This window comes from Oncorhynchus nerka, linkage group LG28 (assembly GCF_034236695.1).
Source record: "Oncorhynchus nerka isolate Pitt River linkage group LG28, Oner_Uvic_2.0, whole genome shotgun sequence".
Lineage (NCBI taxonomy): Eukaryota > Metazoa > Chordata > Actinopteri > Salmoniformes > Salmonidae > Oncorhynchus > Oncorhynchus nerka.
In genome coordinates, this window is record NC_088423.1 from 13983163 (window position 1) to 13996310 (window position 13148).

Here is a 13148-nt window from a genome sequence, read left to right on the forward strand (position 1 = left end):
GTTTATTGTAGCAGTTCAAAGCAGAGTGCTCTTATGTCACAGCTACCTCTGGTGGTGTTAAAAATAAACTACAGTTTACTTGAAGAAGAATAGTAGAATAAATATGGTGGCATAGCATGTGGACCTATATGTGTCTCTATGTCCTGTTGCAGGATCCTGGATTTCCGCCGTGTCCCTCCTGTAGCCGGTAGACTATTGAATATGACTAAAGAGATCAAGGACGTGACCAGAGACAAGAAGCTGTGGAGAACCTTCTTCATCTCACCAGGTACTAACATTTAACATTTAATTCATTTAGCAGACGCTCTTATCCAGAGCGACTTACAAATTGGTACTGAACCAGACATGCTACACTCCTCTGTTCTCTGTGTCCTATAGGACAGTAGTCTGAGGTTCAAACACAATTGTCTTGAGCAATGAAACTGAATGAGTCAAATTCAATGAAACTGACAAGGGAAGCTTATACAGCTTTATTCACATCAGGGGGATTTAGAGAAACAATGTAGCTTTGATCATGTTAGGGGAATTTAGGAAAACAAGGTAGCTTTATTCAATTTAGGGAAATTTAGCAAAACACGGTAGCTTTATTCATGTCAGGGGAATTTAGGAAAACAAGGTAGCTTTATTCATGTCAGGGGAATTTAGGAAAACAAGGTAGCTTTATTCAAGTTAGGGGAATTTAGCAAAACACGGTAGCTTTATTCATGTCAGGGGAATTTAGGAAAACAAGGTAGCTTTATTCAAGTTAGGGGAATTTAGGAAAACAAGGTAGCTTTATTCAGTTAGAGGAATTTAGAATAACAAGGTTGCTTTATTCAAGTCAGGGGAATTTAGCGAAGCACGGTAGCTTTATTCATGTCAGGGGAATTTAGGAAAACAAGGTAGCTTTATTCATGTCAGGGGAATTTAGGAAAACACGGTAGCTTTATTCAAGTCATGTCAGGGAATTTAGGGGAATTTTTATGTCAAAACAAGGTAGCTTTATTCATGTCAGGGGAATTTAGGAAAACAAGGTAGCTTTATTCATGTCAGGGGAATTTAGGAAAACAAGGTAGCTTTATTCAAGTTAGGGGAATTTAGCAAAACACGGTAGCTTTATTCATGTCAGGGGAATTTAGGAAAACAAGGTAGCTTTATTCAAGTTAGGGGCATTTAGGAAAACAAGGTAGCTTTATTCAGTTAAGAGGAATTTAGAAAAACAAGGTTGCTTTATTCAAGTCAGGGGAATTTAGCGAAACACGGTAGCTTTATTCATGTCAGGGGAATTTAGGAAAACAAGGTAGCTTTATTCATGTCAGCAGAATTTAGGAAAACAAGGTAGCTTTATTCATGTCAGGGGAATTTAGGAAAACAAGGTAGCTTTATTCAAGTTAGGGGAATTTAGCAAAACATGGTAGCTTTATTCATGTCAGGGGAATTTAGGAAAACAAGGTAGCTTTATTCAAGTTAGGGGCATTTAGGAAAACAAGGTAGCTTTATTCAGTTAAGAGGAATTTAGAAAAACAAGGTTGCTTTATTCAAGTCAGGGGAATTTAGCGAAACACGGTAGCTTTATTCATGTCAGGGGAATTTAGGAAAACAAGGTAGCTTTATTCATGTCAGCGGAATTTAGGAAAACAAGGTAGCTTTATCCATGTCAGGGGAATTTAGGAAAACAAGGTAGCTTTATTCAAGTTAGGGGAATTTAGCAAAACATGGTAGCTTTATTCATGTCAGAGGAATTTAGCAAAACAAGGTAGCTTTATTGAAGTTAGGGGAATTTAGCAAAACAATGTAGCTTTCTTTATTCACATCAGGGGGGTTGAGTTCAGGGCTCTGTGCAGGCCAGTCAAGTTCTTCCACACTAATTTCTACAAACCATTTCTGTATGGACCAAGCTTTGTGCACGGGGACATTGTTATGCTGAAACAGTAAAGGGCCTTCCACAAACTGTTGCCACAATGTTGGAAGCACAGAATCGTCTAGAATGTCATTGTTTGCTGTAGCTTTAAGGAGCCTAGCCTAGCCCGAACCATGGAAAACAGCCCCAGACCATTATTCCTACACCAAACTTTACAGTTGGCACTAATCATTGGGGCAGGTAGCGTTCTCCTGGCATCCGCCAAACCCAGATGCGTCCGTCACACTGCCAGATGGTGATGCGTGATTCATCGATCTATAGAACACGTTTCCACTGCTCCAAAGTCCAATGGCGGCGAGCTTTACACCACTCCAGCCGACGCTTGGCGGTGCGCATGGTGATCTTAGGCTTGTGTGCAGTTGCTCGTCCATGGAAACACATTTCATGAATCCCCCGCTGAACAGTTATTGTGCTGACATTGCTTCCAGAGGCAGTTTGGAACTCGGTAGTGAGTTTTGCAACCAATGAGACTATTTTTACGCGCTATCCACTTCAGCACTCGGCAGTCCATTCTGTGAACTTGCATGTCCTACCACTTTGTGGCTGAGCTGTTGTTGCTCCTAGAAGTCTCCACTTCACAATAGCAGCACTTACAGTTGACCAGAGCAGCTCTAGCAGGGCATAAATTTGACTAACTAACTTATTGGAACAGTGGCATCTTATGAAGGTGCCACGTTGAAAGCCACTGAGCTCTTCAGTAATTCCATTCTAGTGCCAATGTTTGTCTTTGGAGATTGCATGGCTGTGAGCTCGATTTTATACAGCTGTCAGCAATGGGTGTGGCTGAAATAGCCGAATCTACAAATTTGAAGGGGTGTCCACATACTTTTAGTGTAGCTTTGTTCATGTCAGGGGAATTTAGCGAATAAGGTTTCTGCATTCATGTGAGGGGAACAAAGCAGTGGTGAAACTTAGGTTCCTTACGATATGATATATGGCTCTTTTCACACACTTTGGTGAAACTTCCATTTTTGTGTGTTGCACTTGCATTCAGTACCCACTCTGCACAGACAGATTCAATTCAATGTCTATTCCACGTTGGTTCAATGTAATTTCATTGAAATGACGTGCAACCAATGTTGTGTGTACAGTGGGTAGCGTCTATGAATCAGATAATTATGCATAGTATTGGCGTCAAACGGAAGAACCAAGGACACAGTTGGTTCCTGATGTTGTGAAGTATTTACAGAACAACTGGTGCTGTGAGATTAGGATATCAGGACCTGCTTAGGCAAAGGAATTGTAACAGCAGAGCAAAGGATGCAGTATATGGTAAAATGAATGGCTGCAGGGTTGCCGTTATAATGAGTACATGATGCTTGGACTGCTAAGGCAGAAATGTATGAAAGTGTATTATTATTTTAAATGTATGTGGTTCTGTTCTTGTCTATTAATGTTTTGTATTATGTCATGTTGTATGTTTTGTGTGGACCCCAGGAAGAGTAGCTGCTGCTTTAGCATTAGCTAATGGGGATCCTAATCAAATACTAAACATTATAATAATAAAAAACACAGTATGAACATATCAACTGTGTTAAAGGACTGTAGATGGTTCTATTGGTCACCAAATTGACAAATCAATATCACCAACTAAGCCATTCATGTCAACTATGTAATTTCCCAGCCAACAACATCTGTTTCTACGGGGAGTGTTCGTACTACTGCTCTACAGAGCATGCTCTGTGCGGTAAGCCAGACCAGATCGAGGGTTCTCTGGCTGCCTTCCTCCCGGACCTGGCCCTGGCAAAACGCAAGACCTGGAGAAACCCCTGGAGACGATCCTACAACAAACGCAAGAAAGCAGAGTAAGGCACCAATACAAGGATGACATAATATAGCAAATAGAGTGGTGCATTTTTATACAGGCTTATACACCCATTAAGAGTTTGAAGAGTAGGTATATGTACATACTGTACATACTGTATATGATCATTACTCTGCTGTGTGTGTGTGTGTGTGTGTGTGTGTGTGTGTGTGTGTGTGTGTGTGTGTGTAGGTGGGAGGTAGACCCTGACTACTGTGAAGAGGTTAAACAGACCCCTCCCTACGACAGCGGCACCCGTCTATTGGACATCATGGACATGACCATCTTTGACTTCCTCATGGGTGAGACCACACCTCTTAATACATACTTCACAGGAGGCTGCTGCGGGGCGGACGGCTCATAATAATGACCAGAAAGGCGCAAATGGAATGGCATCAAACACCTGGAAACCATGTGTTTAATGTATCTGATACCATTCCACTGACTCCACCAGTCATTACCACGAGCCTGTTCTTCCCAATTAAGGTGCACCAACCTCCTGTGACTTACATCAGTGGAGGCTCCTCAGAGGAGGAAGGGGAGAACCATCCTCAGTGAAAACGTTTTTTTACCATCTTCTTAGGGCTGCAATCTTGTTAACAGGATCGATATGACAACAGCCAGTGAAAGTGCAGGGCGCCAAATTCAAAACAACAGAAATCTCATAATTAAAATTCCTCAAACATACATGTATCTTATACCGTTTTAAAGGTAACTTGTTGTTAATCCAACCACAGTGTCCGATTTCAAATAGGCTTTACAGCGAAAGCACCACAAACGATTATGTTAGGTCACCACCAACTCACAGAAAACAGCCATTTTTCCAGCCAAAGAGAGGAGTCACAAAAAGCACAAATAGAGATAAAATTAAATACTGACCTTTGATGATCTTCATCAGATGTCACTCATAGGACTTCATGCCACACAATACATGTATGTTTTGTTTGATAAAGTTCATATTTATGTTTTAAAAAATCTCAGTATACATTGGTGCGTTACATTCACTAGTTCCAAAAACATCCGGTGATATTGCAGAGAGCCACATCATTTGACAGAAATACTCATTATAAATGTCGGTGAAAATACAATTGTTAGACATGGAAATATAGATATACCTCTCCTTAATGCAACCGCTGTGGCAGATTTTTTTTAAACCTTACGGAAAAAGCAAACCATGCAATAATCTGTGACCGGCGCTCAGAAAACAAAAACAAATTATCCGCCATGTTGGAGTCAACAGAAATCAGAAATAACATTATAAATATTCCCTTACCTTTGATGATCTTCATCAGAATGCACTCCCAGGAATCCTAGTTCCACAATAAATGTTTGTTTTGTTCGATAATGTCCATTATTTATGTCCAAGTAGCTACTTTTGTTAGGGAGTTTAGTACACAAATCCAAGCGCTCGTGCAGGTCCAGCCGAACGTCGGATATAAACTTCAAAAAGTTATTACAGGTCTTAGAAACATTTCAAACTAAGTATAGAATAAATCTTTAGGATGTTGTTGTCATAAATCTTGAATAACGTTCCAACCGGAGAATTCCATTGTCTGTAGAAAAGCCATGGAACGCAGGTCGCTGTCATGTGAAATGCGCGTGACCAGGACCTGGCTCTCTGCCAGACCACTGACTCAAAGAGCTTTCATCCGGCCCCACATCACAGTAGAATCCTCATTCAAGTTTCTAAAGACGGTTGACATCTAGTGGAAGCCTTAGGAAGTGCAACATAACTAATATCCCACTGTGTATTCAATAGGGGCTGGGTTGAAAATCAACCGACCTCAGATTTCCCACTTCCTGTTTGGATTTCTTCTCGGGTTTTTGCCTGCCATATGAGTTATGTTATACTGACAGACAATCATGCAAATAGTTTTAGAAACTTCCGAGTGTTTTCTATCCAATACTAATAATAATATGCATATATTAGCAACTGGGACTGAGGAGCAGGCCATTTACTCTGGGCACCTTTCATCCAAGCTACTCAATACTGCCCCTGCAGCCATAAGAAGTTAAAAAGTCACCCTTTTTAGATTAAACTATACTAAACATATCCACATCACCAAATAATTGATTAAAACATACTTTTTTGCAATGAAGGTCTACAGTAGCCTCAGCAGCACTAAGGTAGCACAATGGTGTAGCCAGAAGACAGCTATCTTCCCTTCTTCTCTGGGTACATTGACTTCAACACAACCTAGAAGGTTCTCACCCCCTTCCATAGACTTACAGTAATTATGAGAACCGCAAAGGATCAGAGAATGAATCTAGTACTGAAAGCATAAGTTAGTGTGCTTAATGTGGTGAGTAGTTGACTCAAAGATAGATGAAGACAATAGTTGAACAGTTTAACAAATTAATTTCTTCCAAAATTAAGGAGAATCAAGAGAGAGATTAACATTAGTTTTCAGCTTCACTTAGTTAGCAAATGCAGCTAGCTAGTTTAGCCTACTCAAACACCCTGCTCAAACAGTGGGATGCTATGTAAGCTAGCTGGCTATGACTATCCAACATAACACTGGAACTCTTCCAAGTCAAGGTAAGCTTTTGGTTTTACTAATGTATTGCCACCGGGGCCCTCCGGTGTAACTGCTTACTGTAAACCGTAGTCTGGCATTTTTATGGCGGTTTTGGAGCAGTGGCTTCTTCCTTGCTAGCGGCCTTTCAGGTTATGTCGATATTCGACTCGTTTTACTGTGGATATAGTGTCACGCCCTGACCATAGAGAGCTGTTTATTCTCTATGTTGGTTGGGGTCGGGGTGTGATTTAGGGAGGGTTATCTAGGGGAATTGTATTTCTATGGTGGCCTGATATGGTTCCCAATCAGAGGCAGCTGTTTATCATTGTCTCTGATTGGGGATCATATTTAGGTAGCCATTTTCCCATTGTGCTTTGTGGGATCTTGCCTAGATATAGTTGCCAGTGAGCATTAGCTTCATGTTTCGGTTGTTGTTTGAAGTTTTCATTTAAAAAATAAAGGATGGAAACATACCAAGCTGCATCTTGGTCTACTCCTTATGACGAACGTGACATATAGATACTTTTGTACCTGTTTACTCCAACATATTCACAAGGTCCTTGGCTGTTGTTCTGGGATTCATTTTCACTTCTCGCACCAAAGTACTTTCATCTCTAGGAGACAGAACGCGTCTCCTTCCTGAGAGGTATGACGGCTGCGTCGTCCCATGGTGTTTATACTTGCATACTATTGTTTGTTCAGATGAACGTGGTACCTTCAGGTGTTTGGAAATTGCTCCCAAGGATGAACCAGACTCGTGGAGGTCTACAGGTTCTTGGATGTTTTCTTTATATTTTCTCATGATATCAAGGAAAGAGAGTTTGAAGGTAGGCCTTGAAATACATCCACAGGTACACCTCCAATTGACTCAAATTATGCCAATTAGCCTATCAGAAGCTTCTAAAGCCATGACATAATTTTCTGGAATTTTCCAAGCTGTTTAAAGGCACAGTCAACTTAGTGTATGCAAACATCTGACCCACTGGAATTGTGATACAGTGAATTATTAGTGAAATCATCTGTAAACAATTGTTGGAAAAATTTGAATGCACAAAGTAGATGTCCTAACCTACTTGCTAATCAGCTTCTTGATATACCACACCTGTCAGGTGGATGGATTATCTTGACAAAAGAGAAATGCTCACTAACATGCATGTAAACAAATTTGTGCACAACATTTTGGAGAAATAAGCTTTTTGTGCATATGGAACATCTTATATTTTAACTCAACCAACATGAGACCAACACTTCACATGTTGCGTTAAACATTTTGTTCAGTATAGGATTCTTTCTAACAAAGATATCTACATATATTTCAGGATGTTGTGTATCCCTGGGAATAATCAGAATTCATGTAAACATCACAGTTTTGAAAACTTGTCCATGAATTGTGGTCTCTTGGCACAAATTACCCCGGGTATGGGGTAAGTTGAGCCGCGGGACAGGGTAAGTTAAGCCAGGTATACATTTCTATACTAATTGAAATAGTACCACTACATTTTTAAAACCATGTCTATCTTTATTTCTCAGACACAATTCAACACAATCAACCATTGCTTTTTTGTCTTTTAATCATTTTAAGCATGTTTTAACACCTAACACATTGTACTTTTAAAAACACTTTTGACATAAGCCAGGCCCTGTTGTTACCTCATATCCCAGTGATAATGTCTTGCATTACGCCTGGAAAGAAAACACTTCAGTTTGCTCAACTTGCCATCAATCAATCATTTAAAATGATTTATAAAGCACTTTTTACATCAGATCGCAAAGTGGAACTCTTATAATCTCCAATCTCCACAGCACAGAAGAGACCACCCGTCAGAGCCTGGTTCCTCTCTAGATTTCTTCATTTGGGTCCTTTCTTTTTTTTTCTAGCCACTGTGCTTCTACATCTGTATTGCTTGCTCTTTGGGGTTTTAGACTGGGATTCTTTACAAGCACTTTGTGACAATTGCTGACGTAAAAAGGGCTTTATAAAATACATTTGATTGATTGATTGAAGTGCTTGTACAGAAACCCAGCCTAAACCCCAAACAGCAAGCAATGCAGATGTAGAGCATGGTGTCTAGGAAAAACTCCCTAGAAAGGCACATAGTCTCCAGTATCTATGCTGCAATTGTCTAAGGCGGGGGGGGGGGGGGGGGGGACACACTGCACGTCCACAGTTACCCCCGGACAGGGCCAACCAGGCAGGGTATAACAGCAAGGGTGGTTAGTCACTCCAGTGCCCGTTCACCTTCGCACCCCTGGACCAGTTTACACTCAATCATAGGACCTACTGAAGATATGGGTCTTCAGTAAAGACTTAAAGCTCGAGACCACATCGATCAGCAGACCGTTCCATAAAAATGTAGCTCCATAGGAGAAAGCCCTGCCTGCCTTCAGCTGTTTGCTTAGAAATTCTACGAACCATAGCGTACGTGTAGGTACAGTACCAGTCACAAGTTTGGACACACCTACTTATTCAAGGGTTTCTTTATTTGTTTCTGTTTTCTACATTGTATAATACTAGTGAAGACATCAACATTATGAAATAACACATGGAATAATGTAGTAACCAAAACGTTTTAAACAGCTTTGCACACTCTTGGCATTCTCTCAACCAGCATCCGCTGGAAGGCTTTTCCAACAGTCTTGAAGGAGTTCCCACATATGCTGAGCACTTGTTGGCTGCTTTTCCTTCACTCTGCAGTCCAACATCACAAACTATCTCAATTGGGCTGAGGTTGGGTGATTGTGGAGGCCAGGTCATCTGATGCAGCACTCCATCACTCTCCTTGGTCAAATAGCCCTTACACAGCCTGGAGGTGTATTGGGTCATTGTCCTGTTGAAAAACAAATGATAGTCCCACTAAGCAAAGGACAGATTTCTACCAGTCTAATATCAATTGCTCGTGTTTCACGCAATTGCTCGTGATTCACAGTTGATGTTGAGATGTGTTTGTTACTTGAACTCTGTGAAGCATTTATTTGGGCTGCAATCTGAGGTGCAGTTAACTCTCATGAACTTATTCTCTGCAGCAGAGGTAACTCTGGGTCTTCCTTTCCTGTGGCGGTCCTCACGAGAGCCAGTTTCGTCATAGCGCTTTATCGTTTTTGCGACTTTCAAAGTTCTTGAAATTTTCCAGATTGACTGACCTTCATGTCTTTAAGTAATGATGGACTGTCATTTCTCTTTGCTTATTTGAGCTGTTCTTGACATAATATAGACTTGGTCTTTTACCAAATAGGGCTATCTTCAGTAAACCACCCCTACCTTGTCACAACACAACTAATTGTCTCAAACACATTAAGAAGGAAAGAACTTTTAACAAGGCACACCTGTTCATTGAAATGCATTCCAGGTGACAACCTCATGAAGCTGGTTGGGGGAAGGCTAATAGTGTACAAAGCTGACATCAAGGCAAAGGGTGGCTAATTTGAAGAATCTCTAATATAAAATAGATTTGGAATTGTTTAACACTTTTTTGGTTACTACATGATTCCGTATGTGTTATTTCATTATTCTGCAATGTAGAAATAGTACAAATAAGTAGGTGTGTCCAAACTTTTGACTGGTACTGTATGTACAGTAGGACCATATGAGAGAGTTAGGTAGGAGTCCATGTAATGCTTTGTAGGTTAGCAGTAAAACTTGAAGTTAGCCCTAGCCTTGACAGGAAGCCAGTGTTGAGAGGCTTGCACTGGAGTAATATGACCAAAATCTTTTTATTCTAGTCAAGATTCTAGCAGCCGTATTTAGCACTAGCTGAAGTCTATTTAGTGTCTTATCCGGGTAGCCAGAGACTAGAGCATGGCAGTAGTCTAATCTTGAAGTGACAAATGCGTGGATTTATTTTTCTGCATCATTTTTGGACAAAAAGTTTCAGATTTTTGCAATGTTACGAAGATGGAAAAAAGCTGCTCTTGAAATATTTTTGATATGTTCTTGAAAAGAGAGATCAGGGTCCAGAGAAAGGCAGATGTCCTTCACAGTTTTATTTGAGATGATTGTACACCCATTGACATTCATTGTCAGATCCGACAGCAGATCTCTTTGTTTCTTTGGACCTAGAACTAGCTTCTCTGTTTTGTCCGAGTTTAAAAGGCAAACATTTGCTTTCCACTTCCTTATGTCTGAAAAGACAGGCTTCCAGGGTAGACAATTTTGGGGCTTCACCATGTTTCATCGAAATGTACAACTGCGTGTCGTCTTCACAACTGTGAAAGTTGACATTGTGTTTCCGAATGACATCACCAAGAGGTAGCATATATAGTAAAAACAATAGTAGTCCTAGAACGGAACCTTGAGAAACACCGAAACGTACTATTTATTTGTCAGAGGACAAACCATCCACAAAGACAAACTGATATCTTTCCGACAGATAACATCTAAACAAGGCTAGAACTTGTCCACGTAGATCAATTAGGGTTTCCAATCGGGTTTCCAATTAGGGTTTCCAATCGCAATGCACTATATTAGCCCACACAGCGACAAGGATACACTTTCATCCTAGGTTTGGGACCTCATATTGAATCTTATAGGGATGCATAATGATATATTGAACAACCTTACAATTATCTACTTTGGCATCATGAACCCTCTAACACAATACATTCATTTGACTTGGTGAAAATCTGTTTTTGGACCTAACTCGCTTACCACTTTTTCCATGTGGTTTCTTGGTTCACAGACTCCATGAATTGATGACCTCTTCATAATTATGTGGTCAAATTATTAATTTTGTGTATGGTTTTCTAGAAACAAGGGTGGCTCAACTTACCCCTTTGGCTGAACTTACCACACTCTCCCCTACAACTTCAACATGGATCCCTTTCTAAAATGACATCTCTCCTTAGGCAACATGGATCGTCATCACTATGAGACATTTGAGAAGTTTGGCAACGAGAGCTTCATCATCCATCTCGACAATGGGAGAGGGTTTGGAAAGCATTCTCATGACGAGGTGTCTATTCTGGTGCCTTTAAGCCAATGTTGCAGGTTAGTGACTTTTTTCATATTTTCCATCAACTGGCATGTTTGATGTATCATTGGGCATGCAGACATCAAGGGCTTACCAATTAAACTGAAACGTCAGACACCTGTATTCATCGTGAACAATGAGAAATAAGGTATTTTTTATTTTAATTAAAAAAATATGTATATATATATTAAATGTCGATTTTTAATAACATAGTAAAATGAATCATTTCAAACATAAAAGACAAAAATACTTAACTTCTGACTATTTTAATACACAGATAAGCGAATTTGTCGCTATACTTTTGGTCCCCTAAAATGGAGGGACTACAGGACTTTCTCCCCGTCTTCTTTGATTCGGGTTTGGGTGTAGCTGGTCTCCTGGGTGGTGGGGGATACTGGGGGTTCAACCTGGATGAGGATGGTCTCATGAGGGGAAACTGTATCAGACAGTTCATGGGCAGCAACAGGAGGAGAGGAAGAGGATTGTAGTGTGTGGGCATGGGTGTTGATTGCCACCTACAGTCTGATATACCAAGGCTTTCAGACAATCAGCATTCAGGGCTGGAGCCACCCAGTTTATAAATAAACTTCTGGCGCTGTCACGCCCTGACCTTAGTTATCTATGTTTTCTGAATTATTTTGGTCAGGTCAGGGTGTGACGAGGGTGGGTATGTGTGTTTTTGTCCTGTCTAGGGTTTTTGTATATCTATGGGGGTTTTGTATGTCTAGGTAATGTAGGTCTATGGTGGCCTGAATTGGTTCCCAATCAGTGGCAGCTGTTTATCGTTGTCTGTGTTTGGGGATCCTATTTAGGTTGCCATTTTCCATTTTGGTTTTGTGGGTTATTGTCTATGTGTAGTTAGTTGCCTGTCAGCACTTGTGTTATATAGCTTCACGGTTGTGTTGTTATTTGGTTAGTTTGTTTAGTGTTCTTCGTTTTAATAAAGAAGAATGTATTCATGTCACGCTGCCCCTTGGTCTCCTCCATACAACGACCGTGACAGGCGCTAACATGCGTCCTTTGTCCTGATCGTGTCCACGTTCTAATTGTGCCCACATTTTCAGAAATGCGTCTACACATGGTCTTATCGGTCCACTGTGTCCGCATTTTGAACAGATTTCCTGTATGCTTTGACAGATATTCTTTCAAAATAATACATTATTTACATTTGTTTTTTATTGAATATTTAAAACACGCCACTCAACAGCTAGATCACATTAGTCATGTAACAGCCTCCCATGCAGAGCGACATACAGAAGCAACCAGGGTCAACGCCCTGCTCAAGGGCATGTCGACAGATCTCCTACCAGCCCTCCAAGATCCCCCCTACAGTTCCCCAAGAGCTACCCCCCCCCACAGTCCCCCAAGAAGAAATAAATACAATAATTCCATTTCCCACCCCCAAGACCCCCAATGAACCAACAACCAACCAAATTAACAAAAGAGGAAAAAATAGAAAGACAAAGGAAAACAGAAACAACAATGCAAAAAACAAGAGACATCAAGGACAACAAAAATCTTAACTGCAAGGCCAACTGAATATGTTTGAGTGCATGTATGACACTATTTATGTGTGTGTGTGTGTGTGTGTGTGTGTGTGTGTGTGTGTGTGTGTGTGTGTGTGTGTGTGTGTGTGTGTGTGTGTGTGTGTGTGTGTGTGTGTGTGTGTGTGTGTGTGTGTGTGTGTGTGCATTTTAATGAGTGTGCGTATATTGCATATGTAAAAACACCTGCACTGCATCAGCCTCAGGAAATCCGGCATTAGCTGTAACAACACTGCCCCTCAGTGTCATTCAAACTTACCTTTTTGTTATATTTTATTTTAACGTATTTTTTAAAACTTTTATCTTTGACCGCCATTCATTCAAATCAATCACATTATTTATAACGCCCTTTTTACATCAGCCGATGTCACAAAGTGCTGTACAAAAACCCTCAGCCCATCCCTCAGCCCATCC

At 40.6% G+C, this 13148-nt stretch overlaps 1 protein-coding gene across 1 annotated transcript in view; it reads left to right on the forward strand.

The window, feature by feature from the left end:
* LOC115112886 (extracellular serine/threonine protein kinase FAM20C-like) overlaps positions 1–13148 on the forward strand; it is a 137068-nt gene that overhangs the window by 119917 nt on the left and 4003 nt on the right. Inside the window, exons 5-8 of the mRNA XM_029639915.2 lie at positions 153–268; positions 3525–3705; positions 3897–4006; positions 11066–11207. Of these exons, the coding sequence (XP_029495775.1) occupies positions 153–268; positions 3525–3705; positions 3897–4006; positions 11066–11207 (549 nt within the window). The remainder of the gene's footprint in view (positions 1–152; positions 269–3524; positions 3706–3896; positions 4007–11065; positions 11208–13148) is intronic.